At 42.9% G+C, this 21997-nt stretch overlaps 1 protein-coding gene across 2 annotated transcripts in view; it reads right to left on the minus strand.

Moving 5' to 3' along the window:
* Positions 1 to 1715: 1715 nt before the first annotated feature.
* Positions 1716 to 21997, minus strand: part of CRACDL (CRACD like) — a 44670-nt gene continuing 24388 nt past the window's right edge. The window contains exons 7-11 of one of the 2 annotated variants that reach the window (XM_069770045.1): positions 21294 to 21524; positions 17560 to 19171; positions 6738 to 6937; positions 4868 to 5003; positions 1716 to 4043 (exon numbers count right to left, since the gene is read on the minus strand). In XM_069770045.1, coding sequence (XP_069626146.1) covers positions 3901 to 4043; positions 4868 to 5003; positions 6738 to 6937; positions 17560 to 19171; positions 21294 to 21524 — 2322 coding nt within the window. In that variant the 3' untranslated portion in view covers positions 1716 to 3900. Of the gene's footprint in view, positions 4047 to 4867; positions 5004 to 6737; positions 6938 to 17559; positions 19172 to 21293; positions 21525 to 21997 lie in introns of both variants that reach the window. The other variant, XM_069770044.1, reaches the window with a different exon arrangement.

Genomic DNA, 21997 nt, shown 5'->3' on the forward strand with positions numbered 1-21997 from the left:
TACTAAACATTAGGAGGTAGCTAATTAGGATAATCCAACTAGTAAATTGCATAAGTCACCAAATCTAGAATTTTTGTGCTGAAAGACACCTGATATGTGATTTCATTTGCATTGTACATGGTCCTTCACTGCTGGGAAGGACAACTGCTTGCAGACTGTCACCTTCCTTGTTAAACGGAAAGCCAAAGATATCTCATGAAGCACTTCTGGGAGAGGAAACTCTTCCATTTTTCAAATCCATTTTGTTGTTGTTGTTTGACTGTAATTCAAACTATGTTAGTTTATGTGCATGAGTCATGAACAAAGGGTGAATTTTTACATTTTATGTCCCTGGTAGATGTTATACACCAACAATATATATTGCAGCTGCCTGAGCAAAATGGATCAGCCTGGGTCAGTCATATTGCTTCTCAGCTGGAAAAGTACAATGACGTCCTTAGGAAAGCTGATCAGATCTGAAAGGCTCTTCTGGTGGTATCGAGTGTGAAACATAAATCACTGTTCATACAGAGAAGAAAAATATATTTGTATTTGTATCTTTCCATTGCCACAAACGAGCCATTTGACCAAAGAATACACAGGCTCTAAAACTATTTTCTGCCTACCTATTGACAAGATAGCTGGAGCAAGACCTACTTACATGACCCTTCAACTTAGAATGAAGAAATCTGGGTACAGACCAACGCCCTGAGAAAATAAAAATTCCCCTAGCCGTCAGATCAGGGGTCCAGGTAGCCAATTGTCTTCTCTTGCACAAAGAGCCATTGGCAGTGGTGGGAGAATATGAAGAAGACAAGTCCACCAGCCGCTCCAGCTCCCAAAGCCTTTCCCAAGCCAAGGCCCCGGCTTTCATGTTGAGCAGCACTTGATGGATTTTGTCTTCCACTGATTCGTCTAGCTGCTTTTTGAAGTCAACTAAACCTTTGGTGTCTACAACTTCCTATGGCAATCAGTTCCAGTGTAATTATGCATTGCATGAAAAGAAGCACATCATGTTACTGCTTCTCCAAAGCATATTTTGAGATACTTAAATTCCTCCATAATTACGGCAGAATTGGTCAAGATCCTGAGTTTGTTTCATGTAGGCCTGAGCAGCCTGTGGGGCTGCAGACCCATTCCCTTGGAGGTCAGGTGAAGGTTGCTCATGGGCTCATAGGGATCCACAAAGCTGGTTGTCGCCACTCATGGCAGTCATTTGCAACCACTCAGTGCTAAAAACCAAAAGCGAGTTGAGACAGCAAAAGCCCTAAGGCAGCAATACCCGGACAACATCGTAGTCAATGGCAGAATGCAGGCTGATGTCCACCCCACGCTTCCTGCCTCAGCATGCTCCCAAATTCAGATCCCGCATGCCGCACGAGGAGTAGGGCTGCATTCTGTTAAGAGCTGGCCGCCCCCTCACTTCCTCTCCTTGACATGTCTGCAAAATGACGGGGCTTGGTCTTGAGATTGTGAAGGTTTTGCCATGATACCTCTGCCTTTCGTCACTGTTATTCCTGAGCATCCATCTATGAAAACAGGAGATAGTCCAAGAGGTTTGTACTCTTCCCCACACAGCTGCACAGGTCATGCTCCCGGAATTCAGTCACAATTCAACACTGTTTTAACCATTTTAAAGAGGGAGAGAATTGTAAGGAGACAGACCGTACCCGTAACTACATTTCCTGAAAACACTCTGCTCTTTGCATGGTGTGGCAATAATTAGAGAATACAAATTTGGTCCTTTTTTATATATTATATTCCTTTAATACAGAAGCTGGTTTTTTTTTCAAGATTGCTACAAAAAGTAACAGCATATCTTAAAATTACACTTTATGCTAATTAGTTATTTATTACAGAAAGGGTGTTTTGGAGAGAGGGAGTTAAGATGGGTTTTATTGTATCTGAAAAATGTATCTATTTCTATTGTAGGTCCTAGAGTATAATTTGAATAGAAAAAAAATATCACTTGAGATTAAGGACTGTGCATGCTTGCTCATGGGGAAGCAAGGTGAATGTTGTTTGCACAACCAACCTTCGGGCAATTGAGCCCAAGGTTGCATGTCCTGTAATTAAGTTACTATTTCTTTTGTGGATCTGTTTAACAGATCTTGCCACTTCTGATTTCAGCAGGAATGCCCACACTGCCTTTTGTGATCTGCATAAAGGAGAAAACCCTGGGACAGCTGGCAGAAACCCGTTTGTGTTGGGACCACTGACAGCTGCTGTGATGGGCTGGAGCAGGTCCATGCAGCGGCTGCGTCAAGCCTTCAGCAGCCATGCAGGCTGATTTCAGCAGCGATGTAGGCTGACTGGCTTTATCCAAAGGCTTTGACAAATATAAAACTTGGTTTTCTTCCTCCTGTTTTTGACGATGAAAGACAACCTGTCCGAAAACAGTTATCAGTGTCTTGGATATTCACATGTTCCAATGCCCTGTTTCTTTATTCATTACAAAATGCAGTTGTCATTACTGAGGGAGCTCAGGTTTTCCTCCCCACCTCCTTAGAGAAGGAAAGATTTTGAAACTGCAAATGCAGGTGTTAGGAAATCCTAGGTTTCCTAAAGTCTCCCTACATTTTTCCAAAAAGAATGTTAATGCCACAAGAAAAACAGAATCACAAATATAAACATAAATAAACCTAGGGAGCGCAGTGCTAAGGTAGTACTTCACACATACACAAAGTGAAATGCTTGCCTTAGCAGTAGGGCATTTAGTTTCAAAGAAATTCCCTAACGGGGTTTGTCGTTTGCTTCTTCAGCTCAGAGGGAGGTCTTAAAATATATTCAGAGTGATTTTGGTCAATCAGCAGCAATGATTTCTCTTGTCAATCTTGTTAAACAGGTGAAGGTGAAGAGCCTTCATAAGCAGGAGTCCCAAACTGGTGGGGGAGACTCAGGCTGATGAGCCTGAGAATTTTATATAAAGTTAGTAAAGTACAGAGATGCTATACATTACTGGTTTTAATGAGAATAATTAAGATTATGTAGGGGATGATACGTGAAGCTGACGCCGCAATGAAGTTCACAGTCTTTCCCAGCATTTCAGTTTGGACTCTAGCTCAAGGCTTTTCAGTTCTTATTTTTTAACTAAATTCATATTGTCTGTTGCTACTAATCCTAGCCTCCTAATTGAGAATGATGATTTCACATAAAGGAAAGACAGCTGCAACCAGATAAATTCAGGTAGAAAAGCAACTGTGAATGCATTGATGAGCTTCCCGCTGCAGTTCAGTTTCCTTACTGCTCGCCTGCTTGCAAACACTGTGCAACCAAGGTTGCTCACAGAAGGAGCTGAGGAATTTTTATTCGTGGTCACGCATAAATGTGTGTCTTTGTGCCTCATGAAATGTCACCTAAGCCCAGAAACTGGACCACTTGGCTCAGCTAGGCAAACATGCAGCTCAAGCAACACATTTTAATGGAGTACTCACTAGCAGCTATTCATGAAAACCTCCATGGGCCAAACAGCTTTGACAGAAAGAGTGTCAGGCGATTGCAGTGAAACGCATCAACAGAATCAGGATGTTAGTGCACAATTTATAAATGTAAACAGAGAAAACCATGACAAATAGAAGTTTCTAGCAACAACAGAAGTTCAGCAAAGTTTAGCAAAGATCCTGTTTTGATGCAAATGTCATTAGAAGCAGAAAACGCAGGAAATACATACAGCAATAGTTTTATTTTCCAAAGTGCAAGTATGTCCTTAGCGTTATGTAAGTAATCCATTGCCATTGCGATCCTGATTGCTACAAAGTTGAAGGTAAACGTTTTGACTGCATCTGTTGCACACTTTCTCCACAGCTGTATAATAAAACCCTTCTCCAGTATCAAGAGATTCTTCACTGTGATTAGCTGATCTGTAGAAGTTCAGTTAAGTAGTTGACTTAATTATGAAAGATGCCATTTGCTCGCATCGTTCTATTTTATAATCTGTGGCATATCACTCCAAGCTTGCGATTTCTTTTTGGCCAGTTCCATCCACGATGGCTGATCTGGAGCAGCATTACTGGCTTTCTTCAAGTGGCTTATTTCCTCTTTATCCTCCAGTGGTGGTGATGGAGCTACTGTGAATAAAACACATGGACATGTTATGTTCGCTTGCTGTACAGCTATACACGCTAGCTCTTTCGTTAAAAACTTCCTGTGCCCTGCTCTAAGGTAGAAAATCTTTACATTTCACATGGAAGCTTCTTCTGCAATACGTTATTGAGGAAATAACCATTCTGTGCTCAAAAGAATGCAATGTTTTTCTCAACACTGATCTCTTTAGTCCCTAAATTTACCAAAACCAACATGATGACCTGGATTCCTTGCTGTGCCTTATGTTAACACCCAGGCCAAAGAAGAAAGAGTCTTTTCATTAGCAAGAGCATTCATTTGCGAATTCCTCCTTTACCTAGCCCCCAAGTCACAGGAATTTTATTATCTTCAAAACTGCTGCCCTTCTTTCAAATTTGAATTTACTAAAAAGATTCAAAGTTATTGTGGGAGGACTGATGGGCAGACAGTTTGTGATGAAATCATTCCAGCTTGCTGAGGAAACCACATTAAAACTGAATGTGACTGAAAAGAATTTTGCATACATTTTACACTTTACACTGGGATAGTGCATTTGGGACCCAGTCCTGTGAAATGGCCTAGCACTCTTGATTTGCATTTCTTTCAACACAAGTTTTGACTACTCTGTAATTGAAGTGGTCAAAAGAATATGCCACCAAATAAAACGCCAGATATGAGCACTGAGAAAACAGTTTGCCCTTACTGATGTGGGGCTGGGGAAGAAATTACAACCTAGCGCCTACTTGTTTTCCAGCACACTCAAGCAGGATTTCTTCTGACAAGGTTGTGAGATAGCAGCCTACATTTTAAGCATTTTATTTCCTACCGGGGACACAATGTGACAGTGAATTGGTTCTCAGCAGCAGCTCCTTCATTTCAGACTTTGTCTCTTTCCTCTGTTCTTCAGAAGTGGTTTTAGGTGCCAAGTGTGAAGGTTTGCTCCATTGCTGCTTCACTGACCCCTAGGCACAGAGAGGGATAAAATCCAGGTAATGCAGAGAGAATGAGACCAGTTTGGAAGAGCAAAGGGAGTGGATGCAGTGCCTGTCATGGTCCAAAGACCAGATGTGCTCATCATAGACTGGTCCCAGTCCTCTCACTTGAGCTGATACCTGTTCAGAAAGCTCCAGTGGTTTCACGCTAGCATCCGTGATACTCTACAAATTAAAACTATGCCTCTGTATCTCTTATTCAAAATGGTATCTATGAGTAGGTTATTATAGTCTTCAATGCAAAATGTATTTCAAGCCCTTTGCATACCTCTACTAACATATATAGGATTTGGAAACAGCCTTGTTCTCTCATGTTTCCCTTCTACCTCCCAAATTTTGTGGGTTAGGGCACTGTATTTTTGGACAGTTGATGGTAAATGGATTTTCCATAAAAAAGAAATTGAACACAACCTCCCATGGATTTTCTTGCCAGTATCAAAAACTACCCTGAAGCGATACTGCCTGGTGCCATGTGGGAGAAGGAGAAAGTGGGAGTAGTACAGTGGCACCCAGCCTCACATGCTGCAGTCAGGAGCATCTTGGCATGTTTCTCTGTTAGCTGATACAGGGAAATAAAATGCATGGCATGAATTTTAGGGAACATTGCCAGCTAAAATCTCTAGTTTCCTATTCTGACACAGAAACTGTATTTTGGGATCATTTAAACCCTTGGTGTTTTAAGTGCTATGACAATGTTGAACATTATTGCAGTTCATAATCTTCCCTAGACATTTTATTAGGTATTATTTCTTGTTAATCTAACCACTGCTATTTTTCACCATCTAGAGATCTTCTGTTATTCCAGGATATAATACAGCTATCTGGGTTTCTAACAGTACCACCTGAAGCAAGAAAGTAGGCCATTTGCACTGGGAATGCTATACTGGTATAGGACAAACATGCTCCTGCATCAGTGCAGGGTTCTTACTGTGCCAGAGGTGATACAGGCAGCACTTGCACGCTGCTGTCTCCATGAGCTAGCCCAGTACCAGGGAAGCCTTGTTAGTATTCTGGATTAATGCCAAGCACTTCTGCTGGCACACCTTTGTCATCTGGGAAGATTACTTCCTACAGGCATCACCCTCTTTTGCATGGGATCTTTGAAGAGGCAGAGTCAGCCCATATTCCATGGCACCACATGGCCGTCTGAGTTATCCATATACACAGAACCAGAATTTTTATCTTGGCACTGTCTGCAAGTGCAAAAGTTATTTTTATCCTATTTCACTTCTCAAGGCTCTAAAAATTGTTACCTAGGAGCTTCTGGGACCGAGCTGTTCATTCAGTGTTAAATCAGTCAGGCGGTATAAGAGGTTCAATGAAATGCTGTGCTTAGAAGGATAGTTAACAAGAATGTATTCCCTCTGTATTGAGAGAGATCTGAGACTGTACAATTTAGCACTTCATCCTGGGTATTTTAGCATGCAATACACACATTAGATCTGGTAAGTAAGTATTGGGCACCCACAAAATTTTACACATCTCACATAGTTCCAGGATTTCTTGGAGATATAAAATCACGTATCTGAACAATCAGAGAACTCTGAATCTGTAACACATTTCCGAGAGCAGTGTCTTTCTTACTTACGAGTATACTCATTAAGCATCTGTAATCATTACGGCATGACTGGTAATAGAGCAGTAGATCCAAAGAATACTACAGGAAGATGATATGAAAGCATCACAAATTTGTACCCTAAGTACCTCTGTTCGTTCTTTCTCTTTATTTTGTTTCTCTGTATCTGACTTAACATCCAGAGCCGCAAGTTTTTCTCTGTTGAGTTCTTGTTCCTGCTGCATGCCCCTCTGCTTTTGCCTTGCTATGGAAATCCAGGCTGGTTCTGCAGGAGTGTCAGGATCTCTTCCGGAGTCTCCAGCAGCCACGGGGGAAGGCACGCTTCTTTCTGTTGACAGATTATTTATGTACATGGTTATATGAAAGAGAATTGTAATTAGCTTCAGCTTGCACTTGCTCGATACACTGATTGGTCCCAGGATGTGTGATCAGCCTGGGTAAATAGGAATTCTGTTTAGTTTGGTCTCCAGAGAGCAATCTTCCTGTGCTCCCTGTTTTAAGTTACCATTCTACTGGTGAAAAATGCTTTGCATCTTTGTTCGGCTAGAGTCGCAGTGTCATTGCCCTCACGTGAGGGAGATGCAGAAACACGAATCAAGCTTCATTAATCCACCTATTTTCCAAGGTCTCGCCCTCTGCCCCCTCCTCCCATCTGCTTCGTGGCCTCTTAGAGACAAGCAGCAGCCGATTCAAAGCTGGACACAGCTGGACCGTGGTGTGGCAAAGGCAACCCCCTCCCCGCTGTGGCTGCCCTCGGCTCCTGCTCTTCCCAGGCCCATGCAGCAGCAGCTGATGCCTTACTCTGGTTCCTGCCTTCCTTCCACCCCTTTAGGAGCAGCCTCTGTCACGCAGCCCCTTGGTGCCCACAGGTGCTGTGGGTGACTGAGCACAACAGTCTGTGGCGTCTGATCACACAGAAATAGTGCTAAAACCACAAGGTTAATTTACGGTCTTTTTACGTAAGGTTTACTTTGAGTTATCCCTGCTGATGCTGGCCGTGTTCTCCACTGGGGCCAGTCACATTCATCATGCTCTACCAGAACTGAGATTTCAGTGAGACAAGAAAATAAAAGCACTTCCTAGAGTAAAGGGTCAAAAGTCCTACCCTGCTGTCCTCACAACTGCTACCCAGGGATGAGCAGTATCCAGAGGTATGGGGAAGTGAAATACCCCCTATTCAAATATTCTGTGAAGGGAAATCCTGTCTATACACTGAGCAGAACTGGATCAAGAGAAGAGCCTCAGCTCCTCTGTTGGCTGCAGCCCCCAGGTTCTCCACTTCTTCATTGGCTGCTGCACCCAAAATTCAGTTTTTCAACTAAAAAAATGGTTTGAAAAAGGAACAAGAACAGTACTAACACCCTTAGAGCCATGTTAGAGCCATAAGGAAAGACGATTTAACTTTTCCCAGCCGTTTCTAGCCACTAATGTACCCAAATTTATGGAAGGCTATTTCAGAGCAGAAGCTAAGCTTCTCATCCTCAAATCACACATTATCCTGCCCCTAGGAAAAGTTTGTTACCTAGTCAGCATCCTGTTCAGGGACCCAGGAGGAGGCAGACCCAGCCAGGAAGCATTACTGCCCCAAAGTCCCTCGGGGCTCAGCTGCTGTTCTGGAGTAGAGCTGGGCCACCCAGCACAGGACCGCATGGACCTCTCAGACGCATTTCTGGAGGGCTACAGTCTAATGTAGGGGAACGTGGCCCCGCTCAGGAAAGCAGGCAAATGTCTCTGAAGGCACATTTGAGATGCCTCATAAAGGCATAGGAGATGAAAGGGATGATGCTCTCCCAAGAGCTGGAGTCTGCAAACTCAGGCACATTATGAAAGCCCACAAACTTTCTTTGCTTGGGGATTTTCTCAAGTCACTATTGTACCTCATCAGAGACGGACTAGTTACTTGAGCAAGAAAATATTGTAAAACCTATGTCAGCTAAAAACCACAAAAAGAGAAAGCACAAGTTTTGCTTTAAGGCCAAAGCAAGATGTTTTGCCAGCTGATGCCTGCATTTCCCTTCACATTCACCTCATGTGATCTTGCAGGGAAACCTCTGAAAGAAACAAGCCAGAAAGTCCAGCTGTGCAAATGCAGCACAGATAAAGCAGAGCCCTTAGATGCTGAACGAGCTTCCCTCCCTCCCGCACAGCAAGCTACTTCAATTCTCTGCATCCTACCTACACCCCATCTTTCTATGCCAACAGCTGTTTCTCCCATAATCTTCTTCCCTTCTCTTTGCTGGCTGCCCTCACTTAATTTTGTCTAATTTTACAGAATGATAGAGAATAAGGCTGGGAGCGATCTCACAATGTCATCTAGTCTATCCTTCAGCTGCAAGGCAAGAATCAGTTACAAGATCAATTTCACATGTTTCCTGACAAATATGTATCATCCAACCTGTTCTTAAAACCCTGCAAAGACAGGACAGATCTCAGACTCTCCCTAAACAACCTATCCTATGGCTTGGCTTTTCTTTTTCTACTCGATTTTTTCCCTATTGGGTAAGTTAAATCTTCCTTGCTCTAATTGGAATCCATAACTTCTTTTCCTATATGCTACGGAAATGAGCAGATTATTCATAGCCTCCTTGTGGCAGCCTTTTATGCATTTGAAGACTTAGACCATATTTTCCCTATTTTAACTTTTCTGATTGGTCATATTCTCTAGATAACTCTTGCTTTTGTAGGAATTGTCCTAATTTGGTCCAAATCATCTTCAAAATACAGTGCTCAAAACTGGCATATAGCACTTGAGATGAAATGGTGCTAGCATCAGGTGAAGTGGAAGGACTACTCCACTTCACCTGAGATGGTCTCCTGTACACATCAGTCAGTATGATGAGCTTCTTGCACAATGATGTTATTGCTGTTTCGTATTTAGTTTGTGAGCTCCAGATTGTGTTACTTCCCCTCTTCCATTCCCCATTTGTATCTGTGCATCAAATTATTTTTGCACATATAACAGAACTTTCTACTTGGTATACGAAAATATTCTTTTCAAACTATGTTTGTACTTTCCCAAGGTAACCCTGATTTCTATTCTTGTCCTCCAGTGCGCCCACAGGCTTTCCAGCTTGGTAATACTTGCAAACATAATAATCACACATTTAGTTCTGTCACCTATGTCCTTAAATATATTGAATAGTGTCAGACCTAAGATGGCCACCATCTAATATGACAGTGAATCATTAGCTGGCACACTCAGTAGCTTTGCACCAACCCAATGAGTAGCTTCACCAAGACTGTATTTATAGGAATGTCATTATATTTATAGGAATGCCCTATGATACCAGTTATCATTTGATTTGAATGCTCTTGACCAAGTCATGTTGGTTGGAACTTATATCTATGTTATCTTGTAGACATTTAGAAATAGCTCAATTATTCCTTTCAGCAGTTCACATTAAGTTAAGTGGTATGTAACACCCTTTCTCTCTCCTTCTCTTCTTCATCTCACCTCCCTTTTCAAGATGTGCTACCTTCTGGAGCCTTCTCTTATCTTCCGCAGTTTGCCAAGATAACCACTAGCAGCTCAAGGACTGCTAACCCATATTCTCTGAATATCTTAGGACAAACTTCCATTAGGAGCTTCATAAGCCAAATTGATGTGATGCCTGCTAATGCATCTGCCATCACATTCCATCCTTTGCTTGTAGGCCATGCCCTTGAACCCATCTGCACCAATTGCACCTTTTTAGGTCGTCTGCAATTTGGGCAGGACCTGTTAGTGCATTGCCCAGTAAAACCAGGTGCCACGCTTCATCAGTTCTCAAAGCACTACTGTGATACGCAGACTGACTGCCACTACTGAAGGTGATGGTGATGTCTAGTGTTCCTCAGAGGTGAGGATCCCTCACTCAGTACAAAAAGTAGCTTTTCACTTCAGTTACCTTCTATCCAAATAATTAGTTGACTCGTTTTCCTAGCATCCTATAATGAATATCCATCCGACAGTTACGCTCAATATTACGAAGGTGTTTCCCCACCAAAGCCTCCCTGTGCCCTGCTGGACTCATCCAGTAAATCCATCCCATCAAACACACCCTTTCCCCCTGTGCACAGGCCTCTTCTCAGCCCAGAGAAGACTGGGCTGCTTCTCTGTACAGCTACAGACACACCACCACACGCATCCGTTTCCACCACCTTTTTACCTTCCTTCACTGTCTGTAACATCTTGGTGCTCACAAACACCAACGTCTTTACCCTGAAGGCCCTTTTCAATCCACCTACCAGCTTTGCCATGATACTGGGAACCTGGCTTCTGCCTTGATGCTGCTAGTGATGTACTTAGTGTCTGTGATTCAAAATCACCCTTTGTGTTTTGTCCCATTTTCCCTGTCACACCACAGGAACTTTCTGTAAACACCAACCGAACTGCACATTGTTCCACCTCTGCTCCCAACATACAATCAATATCAATAAAATGACTGCTATGCCCAGGCTCTATTTACTGCGATACATGTAATGGTCTTATTACTACCTGTGCTCCTGTTTCTCTGTTATCCTCACGGATTTAGGATTCATCTTTCTGTTATTTCGATCTGCATCGCCCAGCACAACAGGGTTCCCAGTCCCACAGCGGTATGTCTGGAGGCTGCTATTATAACAGTGTTATTCATAAGGCAGGCACTCTAATGAAGGCATCAAGCACTTTTGCTCTTCAGACAACTCTCCCTGATGAGACGCCAGACATCCTAGTCATGCCAATTAGAAGGCAGCCGAATTAGAGACAAGGATCATCCCATAAGAGATGGTATCAGAATGCTCCTGTGATAGTAGGGAACAAAAGCTCTTTATCATCATCTTAAAGATTTTATATGTATCTGTACAGGCCTGACTTAGGACAGCAGAGTAGTATCACCTACAGAGGATCAAGACCTGATCTGCTTCTGGGAGGGGCTCTCTAGTTTCTTTAAGCAATTACGTTCTGCCCTTGTTCCTGTGAGAGTCTTTGTGGCAGAGAGCCAGGCGGACAGGCAAGGCAGGGGAAATACCTTATCTTCAGCAAAAAATCATCAGATGCACACGGGTTGTGCAGGATTTGCTACCTCATCTGTCAGCCAGAATTACTGTAAGGGGTAGAAGAGTCATATTCACTATTTATTATCTTTCCCATTGCCCAGAGGTCTTTACATCCTCCCACCTCCAACTAGAGAAGGTTTCTTGGCAGTATACATGCACCGTTGTTCCAGCCAGAAGGATGAAAGGTGGTGAAGTAATCCAGGAGATAGTACAGTGAAATGAGTCGGTAGTTTAAGGTGGTCTGAGACTCTCCTAGGAAGCTCTAGGTACCCTGAGGGGCACCAAGAGGCCAAAAGCTTTCTTGGGAAGCGCCTGTACGCAAGAGAAGTGCTGCTTGCACACCTTCCTGAATTCGGCGACTGTCTGATCACCTTGAACAAGCTCTCCCTGTCTTACCTCATCTGGTCATAAGGTAGTCTGGGCGCTTTTATGGTTCCCCACGTGGCAAAGCACAGCATTTAAAGAACCGGATAGCCAGAGTGGAACCAAAAGTACTCAAAAGCACAATGTAATTCCTGCTTCTGCTGCACATTGCATGCACAGCACAGCAGCCAGCACAACAGCTCCCAGCTGGTAAATGCCACTTTTAGGGAGACAACATAGTACAAAATGCAAGTGGTGGCATTCTCCATCGGAAGCTGGGTGAGTTTGAGAGGCCACAGCCGTCACATATGCCCCATGTTTCACTTCTCTGGTGAAGCAGGGCTGAGCCTCTTGCTTCTGCGTTACACTCGGGAGATTTTCTGAATAAAACTAGAATTTGAATCATATTCTTCAGTTCTTATTACAACATGTTATTTTAAACAATATGCTATTCAACTTGTTACTTAATAACCTCATAAGCTAATAAAGGATATTGCTGGCAGTGATTTGTCTCTCGTTCACTCACAAATAACCTCGTGATTGCATCTTTCCCTGGTTTCCTTGGAGCTGGCTTGGCCTCAGGCTTTTCAAAAGGCAAGTGAGCCCCTTCTTCCCATCGGGATAAGTCACCAACAATGGGAATATACTACGTCAGAACTTGTCAAGTCATCAAGCTGCTTTGTGCATAATGTCACCATGTATTAAAACTAGCATTTAATGTAGGCTGTCGAGGTCTTCTGCTGCCATGTGAAACCCCACCCGGAGGCTGCTGAAGCCCTCCCTTCACATCTTTCCCACAGCCACCAAACACATACGGACAGTCGCAAGACCAGCTGCTCCGTCTGTGTTCTTCGTCACGTCCGCAGCTTCCAGACTGACCCCCCAGGATAAGCCCTGAAGCCAAGGGAACCACAGCCACCTTCTCAATTCCCTTCCACAAACCAGAATCACCCAAGCTCTTCTCTGCTGGGTCTGACAGCGGCAGGGTGGGCTGTCTCAGTATTCCCTAAGGGGGGATATTCCCCTGCTGCAGCCCCATTAAATGCAGGTATCTCTTTCCTTCAGTATCTTACTAAAGCAGCTTTTTTTTTCAGACTAAAGCTCTGATCTTATAAATGAAATTTCTTCTGCTTAAATATTGTGGAAATGAATGTGTACACTTCTCATTGATAGCTGTGTATTATCCTTTAATGTGTGCCAGACTGGTTGTGTGAACAATAAGAAGAAGATAAAACATGAATCTTTATGTACAAAAGGAGATCTATCATTGACTTGTTATTGTGCATTGGTTTATACACACACAGAAAGTGAAAGAGAAATACATACCTATTTCTGTCTATTGACAGACAGATATACTGAGTATATACAGGTGTATCTGGGGGGGGGGGGGGGGCGCTGCTCATATGGATAACCGCGGCAAAGACATACTTAACATTACCCTGAGATTTAGGGATTGATTTTTTTTTTTTTAGAGATGGCCTCAGATATTGTACCCGTTTCCTTTAAATCTAAAGCCTTTGTGCACACAAAATATAGCAGAGGCTCTTTATAACATTTAAATCTCATACCTGAAAATGAACATCTTATGCCTGCAAGGACTGCAAAGAGTGGTTATTCTTGCCATACATCTGTGCAGGCAAAAGGTCAGAGGCAGAATATTAGAGCCTTTTGAAAGTCATACCTCTAACAGCAAGCAAAGCTAACTTGTGGATTCCCTGCATATTTTAAAAGCAAACATACTCAAAACTAATCCAAACAACTTTACACAGGGAGATAACACCCCCTGTATACAACAGTGTCATTGTTTTATAACACTGCTTATGCATGCATATTTAATTCCACACTGTTGTAGCTTTGCTCATTTATAAAACACCAGTTATTTTAAGATAGGCTTTACAAATGCATATGGCATTTAGTATATCCCGGCCTACATATTTCCCTTTGTTTATTAAATCACTACATGCATTTGTGTCAGTGTACACACCCAATTCCTTAATTTCAGACAAAGCTATTCTAAAAGATTTGGCTAAGTATTTCTGACATTTCTTTCTTCTCTAAGCTGCTCTGCAAGGTATTTGACTTTTGGTTGGATCTATACCATGGATGCCAGGAGAGTCTTTTTTACACAAGAAACTGCTATGTTTGCATCGAAGTCTATTTCGCTGCTGGAAAACAGCCATATTGCAAAATAGCCTGACACAACCGAAAAAGCAACTTCTTTTCGAAAAAGACAGCTTTCTTTGCAGCTGTAGCCAGGGCAGCATTAAAGTAATGTCTTTTTTATGTAGAGAGAAACATTTTTCTTGTCATTTCAGAGCCTGTATTTGACAGACAATACACACCAATTTCATTCACCGTTATGTTCACCGTCCCTCCCCGAGCTCCCTTCCTCTGTTAGAGCATGTCTCCTTGCTACAGCTCCTCAGCTGCTGATTTTTATATATCTTAATATGCAAATTCACACAGGTATTGCTTGTAGTTTTGCTCTTGTAATAACCTGTTAGCATATGTTAATTGTTTCTGCCCTTTACAGGATTTATAGCAAAGTGTATCAACCCCAAATGACACAGCTTAACCTTTTAATTCTTGCAAAGACTTGTGCCTTTAGCTTCAGAAACTTAAGAATTACTCCTCCTGGGGTGACTAATTTCATGCAGCCATTAAAGAGTCACCTTGCAGCCTGAGAGAGGCCAAGCAATCCCCCACTAGTTCCCCAGAAAACTCTGGAGAGCAGGAGTGCTGCTTTCACCCGGGGCGGTAAGCCAGCACCCCACCAGCCCTCCCACTGCCTTTGGTACCAGGAGTGCTGAAAAGCTAAAAATTTAACTGAATGAACCAAATTGCTCCTACTCACCCCATGACACAGCAAACTGACTTTTTCGAGATAATTGTACATGAGAAGGGAACTGCACCCCCTTACATCACCGCTTCACAGCTTGTCTTCTTCAGCGCAGGGATTTCCTAACACTCAGTGGGAAGAAACTCCCTGACAGCATAAAGTGTCTTCCGATGGTGACCACAGCTCTTCAAAAGGGCTGATGAACTCAAGGACTAGCAGAGAGCTGGGTGCCAGCATTAAGGGCAGTTGGATGAAAAAAAAAAAGAAGTGGGTGTCCCAGCAGATCAGGAGGCCAAAGGTGGCTGGTAAGCCACGCAATCCATGAAGGGCTGTGCTGATTGTGCTTGTCAGGTTTCTCCTGCTTGCGGTTGCAAAGACACACTCCTGACTCACTGGGCTGAGGCAAACGTTTCAAAGAGCTTAAAATGATGTTTGGGCTGGGGTATTGCCCTGCTAAGCCCTCATTACATCCCGTGGCTCTCCTATGGTGAGGTGCCAGGGCAATCAGAGGAGGTGGGCACACCTCGTTCACCCACGACTTTAGGTGGCCAGCTCAGGCTAATGTGGCAACTTAGCACAAGGAGGTGCTTGGTCAGATGTCTAAGGAGAAATGTCTGCGGTGGGGTGGGAAGAACCTCAGGTCAGTTTGGAGCAGACTGCTTTGTATTTAGAATTAAAACTCTCTCTGAGTCCTGACACGCCCACATATCAGAACCCATTACTGAGGGACTCCAAGCTGGAAATATGTGGAAAACTGTAGCAGCTTTGCTTAAGTTGATACAGTAAGATCAGTAGGGCAGCGGATAAGATTACCATCAGAGACCAATCCGAACCACTGTGTTAAACAACCCCAGGCCATACAGATTTGGTGTAATACTGTCAGGTGGAGAGGAACGTGTCCAAAACGGGGCTCCTCGACCTGCGGCCCCAGGTTCAAATTCCAGGTGTGTGCATCCCTGCCAGGGGGACTGGGGCACAGCTCTCACCTGCAGACCCTATTTTGCAGAGGACAGTCCTGAGCCTGGAGGCAGGAGTCTCCTTCACCCCAGGGCTGAGGAACAAGAGGAGAAATGTGCTCCCCAGCTCCATTTCTTCCCCTTCTCCCTCCTCCAGCACTCACTGTCTCCTGCCCTGCTCCTGCTGCAGGCACCCTGGGACACAGCAAGAGGGATGTGAAAAAAGGCTGTGTGCAGGAGCACTGGTACTCCTGCTGCTTTCCTCTGTCCTCTGCCAGACCAACCCTACCGTGCTAGATCTCCTCCTCGCTTGTTCCTGGTATGACTCTCCCCAAAATCTCAATCGATCAGAGATTTGGGCATCACTACAAATAATCAACTATTCCTCAGGGCAGGGCAGAGGAGAAAATGCCTTTAAAGGGAGTGTTGGGACTATACAAAGGGAAACCACCTTGCCCGTGGGATGCGGGGAGCCTCTGGCTGGACAGCTCCCGTGTCCAGCCATGGAGGCAATGAATCCCCTCATCTACGGCCACTGGGAGAGCAGAAAACTGTACACGTGGCCGGTGCCCTGCAAAAATATCTGTGATGCTGCAGCAGATGGAATCTGCTGTCACTCAGGGCGTCAGCAGGTTGCCTCTGGGGCCAGGAAAAGGCTTTTGTCACCCTACAGGACAAGTGGCCTGCTGTGTCCTGAGGTCTTCTTTTGGCTTGGTGTTCCCCCACTCTGAAGCTCAGAGACTGATCCCAACTGGAGAAGAGCAACCATGCAGGGGAGCTCTGCAAGGGCACAAAGAAACCTTTTCATTTGCTTGGCCAGCATCTCCTCCTTACATTCTTAACATCAAACTCGTGACCAGACAGATTCAGGGCAGGGAAGAAGTGTCTCCCATGTATCAGAAGACCTAAAGATTTTTTCCCCTTTTGGCTGTTCTCTGAAGTGAAGAGCTGAGGTCTCCTCCTAGGATTGCTTGAGCATACTTCACCTAACTTGTTTATTGTCATTGCAAAGACCTTAGACAGTGGTGCTGCTTCCAGTCTTTTCTGTTCTCTGCCTGTAGCACACAATAGGTGTCCAGAGGACTGATTTTTTTTTTTAAACTCTAACCCAATCATATAATACAGATAACAGGGTAAAATTTAACAATCTGCAGTAGACATGATCTTACGGTCTCTCCTGGCTTTAAACTCCAAGAAGCTGCAGGGTAGTTAATTTTTGTTTTTAAACAAGGAATGAATAATGATAAAGATGGATAAATTAATAAGCAAAGCTCAAAGAAGACAATAAATAAATAGTCTGTTGAGCATGCCAGGCAGTTACTAGTATTTCTGCCTCAATGCTATGGTGAAAAAGAAGGCCTAGAGGTCTGAGTCACTCATCCCACACAGGGCACTGCACTTAATGTGTGCTCCTGGGTTTTGAATTGCCATACAGCAGCTCTGAATGGGGACACTTAGTGGCTTGATATTTGTTTCACAATACTTGCTAATGCATTTTATTTTTTGAGTATCCCTTTACATCCTTTAAACAATGCCCTGAAATGCAAAAATCACAGGCAAAAATATCTTATTTTGTCTGCTGCTTGTTCCCTGATGTCCTTCTGATAATGTTTTTAGCAAGGGAGAATCAGGGAACAACATCACTGAAGGCAGAGCCATCAGCTCGTGCTCACCAGTGTTGTGACTGACATGACAGGGCTGCCTCATGCTTTCTTACAGGTAAGGTCATTCCTTATGAGTTAATAGAACTTTATAAAGTTTTGTGAGTCTTACCAGGCACTTTACAAGGATTTGACTTTTTCTCCAAGTCTCTGTCTTCATTTCTGGATTCAGGAGAGTGAATGGCTTTGTCCTGCTTCTCCTTGTTTGCAGTAGTATTTGGAACAGTTATGTTTTGCAAGGCTGGCTTTTTAGGCAACGGAGGTTTGCTACTAAGCTGTTCAGAGGACTTTGCTTTGGGTTTGATCTTTTCATTTAAAGAATCACCGATATTTGTATCGGCTGTTTTTTTGATCTGTGCCTTATCACCTTTTAGAAAGGAAGTCAATCCCTCATTTTCTAAATGAAGCTCTGCACTGTATCTTTTAATCCCTTTTGATTCTGGTGATGAGTTGTCTCTATATTTCAAGGACAGTGAGGTGGATCTAAGTTTCACTTGAAAAGGACTTTTATCTTCACAGCTTGGCTTATTCGGAGATACCACCAAAGAATCATTTGGCACCGGCACCGAATCAACAGCCGGAGAAACACAGCCAGCCAAAATTTCTGCAGGTTGGCCTGTATTGTCAGAGTTGGACTCTGGCAGCAAAGCCTGCTTTTTGTTGCTGCTTTTTTCCTCCTCCAGGTCAGATCCCTTCTGCAAGTCTTCTTTCTGCTTCTCATTTCTTGAGGAGACCTTTGCTTTGGACAGGAAGAATCCGGTATTTAACGGGCTTTCCAACTCTGATCTTTCTGGGAAGTGTAGGCTTCTGGTCCTTGGTCTCTCCCGCGCAGAGGAGACAGAAAACTTCCTCAGGGCATTGAGTTCATTGGCTGCTTTTTCAGCTTTCTTCCCCAAAAGTTCCTCCTTGTGGACCAGGAACTGACTATTCTCCTTACCAGAAGCAGCTGCCTCTTGTGCAATCTTTGTTTTCTCTACAGAGCAGGAAGCAGATGATCCCATCCGCGTTGAGGAAGCAGGATGTGAAACATGGAACGAGTCCATGGGCTGGAAAGAACCTGTGGAAAATTGCTTGCTGGACTCTGACAATAGAACAACCTCTTTCTTTGCCTCTTTATTACAGGGCATTTCCACAGGTATCTGATCATCCTGCCGTATCTTTTCTTCTGACCCCACCAAGAAAACAATAGTATTCTTATTAATTGAAATATCTTCTTCAGATGGTATTTTATTTACTGAAAACACAGTAAGAAGGTCCTTATTTTCTTGATTTAAAGTATTGATTGACACATCATTCACATCCCCAGACAATAGAACCAGTGTTTCTGAGGAATCTTCTTGCCTTTGTACTTCTCTGTCTGGACTGGAGTAGGAAAAATTTGCGGAGTCTTTGCCTTCTAACAGCAATGAGGACTCAGACTTCACACACGTTTCCAGTGTTGGTTGGCAGCCCTCCGGTTTCTTCTCTGGTAGCAGGGCTTCCCATACAACAGCAGACTCAGAAGTAGGCTGAGTCATCGCTGGTCTCAAAGCAGGGGGAAGGTCCTCAGGCACTCTGGGCTTTGGCCAGGTAGCCACATCCTGCGCTGCAGCTGTGCCACATGGCAGTTCTTGATTGCTGGGTTTGAATACAGCATCTGGCAAGTCTGCCTGCACCTCCTTTTCATCATCCTCTTCTTCTTCTGGGGTACAGCTCAAATCAGTCAGAGATTCAGACTGGGTCCTCTGCAAGAAAGAAATTCAAGAAAGCTCCATCACCACGTACAGATTTACTTTTTTTCTTATTCATCATTGCATTTACAACCAAGACCTTAGAGAGGAAGGCAATACTTGCCTCCAATGCTGAGCTCGCTTTTTTCTTAACCTACACATTGGATGCTTTTTTATCTAAGCAGATCCTGGAATAATGTATTTAACCAATATAAAAGCAATCAGTGACACTTTCTTCTGCACAACTAGTGATTTCATGCCTTTGTAGATGGGAAGTTCATCAAAACAATGGCCATTAGACCGTCCTTGGCACTTGATTCCCCAGAGCATACTGGGTATGTTGTGTTGCTCTTGGAGAAAAAGCAGCACTTGAAAGAGGAAAATCTGTCCCTTTGTATTTTGCTACTGCATACTAGCATTAAAAATAAAACAACCCATTCTAGCATGAATCTGAAGAGGGAAGGGTACACAGAAGGAAGAGCAAAAACCTACCAAGTCCATCCGGTTATGACACTCTATGCCAGCTGAGCATCTACCCACATATGGCAGTCTTCTGTCTAATCCCACTGCCATACAGCATTACAGCCTTGCCTCATTTGTGTAAAAGTCTTCTTTTTCTTTCACGAGTTAGAGTATTTGATAGAAGTTTATAAATGCATATGTAGTTATCTGTGAGGTCTTGTGATTAAGCTTCAGGTAAGGACTGGCTAAATATACAGGGGTTTTTGAAAGCACATTATTAAGCTGATGAATATGCCTTTTCATATGGTGCCTGTATTAGCTCACTGATTCACTGTAGTTTGTTGGGTAAATATGTATTTTGGATGTAGGCTCTAATTCTAATAACACAAAACTTGCACTCTGAAGATACTTTTAGGGTTCTTCCAACTTCTTGTTTTGCAAGTGTAATTGCAAAGACAGAGCTGCAATGCCACCTGCATTCACAACCCATATACACAGGAACATAAAAGCAGAAGACATCAGTTAGCCAGAAGCAAGGTGCACAGACAGAGTCAGGCAGGAAAATAATAAAAATTAGATTATCGAAAGATGTGAACACTCTCCATGGAAAACCAGTCATCTGGCAGTTTATAGGCAGACTGGACAAAGCAATTGTATTTCGGTAACATTGTTACAATGGAAGAGGAGGTTTGATCAGTGAGTTACTGCTTTACATGCTTTTCTAAATAAGTGGCCTCATCATTGTGTTGCGCACAGCGGTGCTCTACCGAGCCCAAAGATCACTCACAGATTTTGGAAAACACAGAATATCAGCTAACTAATATTTAGAGACAGAGGGCATAATATTCCTGGTGTTAAGCAAGCAAATTTAATGGCTTAAATGTATTTAAAACACTGAAAGAAACCACAAACAATAAAGTGCAAATACTGTGGTAAGAGCTGCAAACTTCAGTTCTAAAAAGAGAAGAGAAGAAGAAAAATTAAACTATGTCCTTCATAAGATATGACAAAGAATCAGATAAATGGTGTTTTAAAAGGATGGGTTTAAAATTTTTTTTTAATAGTATAAACTTTAAAAATTTTTTTTCTGTGGAGACTTACTTTAAGTCTCTGTAGTGCACATAAAGGGTTTACAAGTATTGGGGCACAGAGAGGGCTGAATTCAGAACAGTCCTAATGTACAGAATTTGGCTCCAATTAATAGGTAATAACTTATTCTTTCTGTACTTTTTGAAAATATAAGCCCAATTATATTTGGAAAGTTAAAACTGCTCTGCCATCAATACTCTCTCAAAGACTCTAACTCTCTCAAGGATCTTTCAGACTAGGAAAAGTACACAAGTTGACCATAACGCTTTGCAAAAAAATTTTCTTAAGTAAGAAGTTGTGCAATCAGCCCCAACTTCTGCATCACAAACAAGATACTAAATTGTACTGCACAGTAAATTTAAGAAAAAATTGTTACATAAAATGCTGCATCAAGAGTTAAGAAGTTAATATTTCATCTGTTCCTAGTGTCTGCTCCCGATACGTAGCCTCATCAAATAACAGCTATTAAAGCCCAATGAAATATCCATGCCGAAATCTGCCTTTTCTTATATCTGAGTTTGAAATAAGTCCAGTAAGGACTTCCTGGTTTTGTGTCAAAGGTGACACTGTTTATTTTCACAAGTACCTGAGAAAATCTTCTCATTTTACTGGATCTCTGGTTCCGAGGTTTTATTAAAAGCTTGTGTTTAGCAGCAGAATTATCCAAGCAAGAGAAAAGCTCAGGTGGAGTGTCAAAACTGGCTGCAGGCAAGACGGTATTGTCAGATATCTGGGGAGCTCCAGTTTTAGCACTTCCATGCCTAGGGAACAGCTGACCGTCTGTAGAGCAAGATCTAAAAGAAGGACCCAATGTAACCTGAAAAAAAATAAATCCCCAAATAGAGAATCAAACAAAGAAACAAATAAACAACAATAAAATAACAATTCTACAAATAAGGGCCCATGTTTATTTTAAGGTTGCCTCTTTTTCTTTTTGACACCTCTTTAAAATACATTGCATTTCCTAATGTTGCACGTGGAGTACTGGTGTTGTTCCTACCCACAGTTCTGCTGGGGTCTAGTATCTCTAGCTTCCTATATATCATCAGGTCCCTTCCAACTCTACAACACCCTCCTAAAGACAAAAGAATCAAACATCAGTGGCATTGACACTTAAGTCAGCTTGCATTTTCTCCTCATGTATTTATATCTGCAAAATAACTAGTAAGTTTACCTGAAATGTAAAATTTCATTTGCAGACTACTCTGAGGAAGGAAATGATGGACAATTCCTACTACAGGCCAATAACCCATCCAGAAACAACTCCTTAATGCTCCAAGGGGTGCAGTA

Source organism: Haliaeetus albicilla, chromosome 25, assembly GCF_947461875.1.
Source record: "Haliaeetus albicilla chromosome 25, bHalAlb1.1, whole genome shotgun sequence".
In the NCBI taxonomy this organism is placed as follows: domain Eukaryota; kingdom Metazoa; phylum Chordata; class Aves; order Accipitriformes; family Accipitridae; genus Haliaeetus; species Haliaeetus albicilla.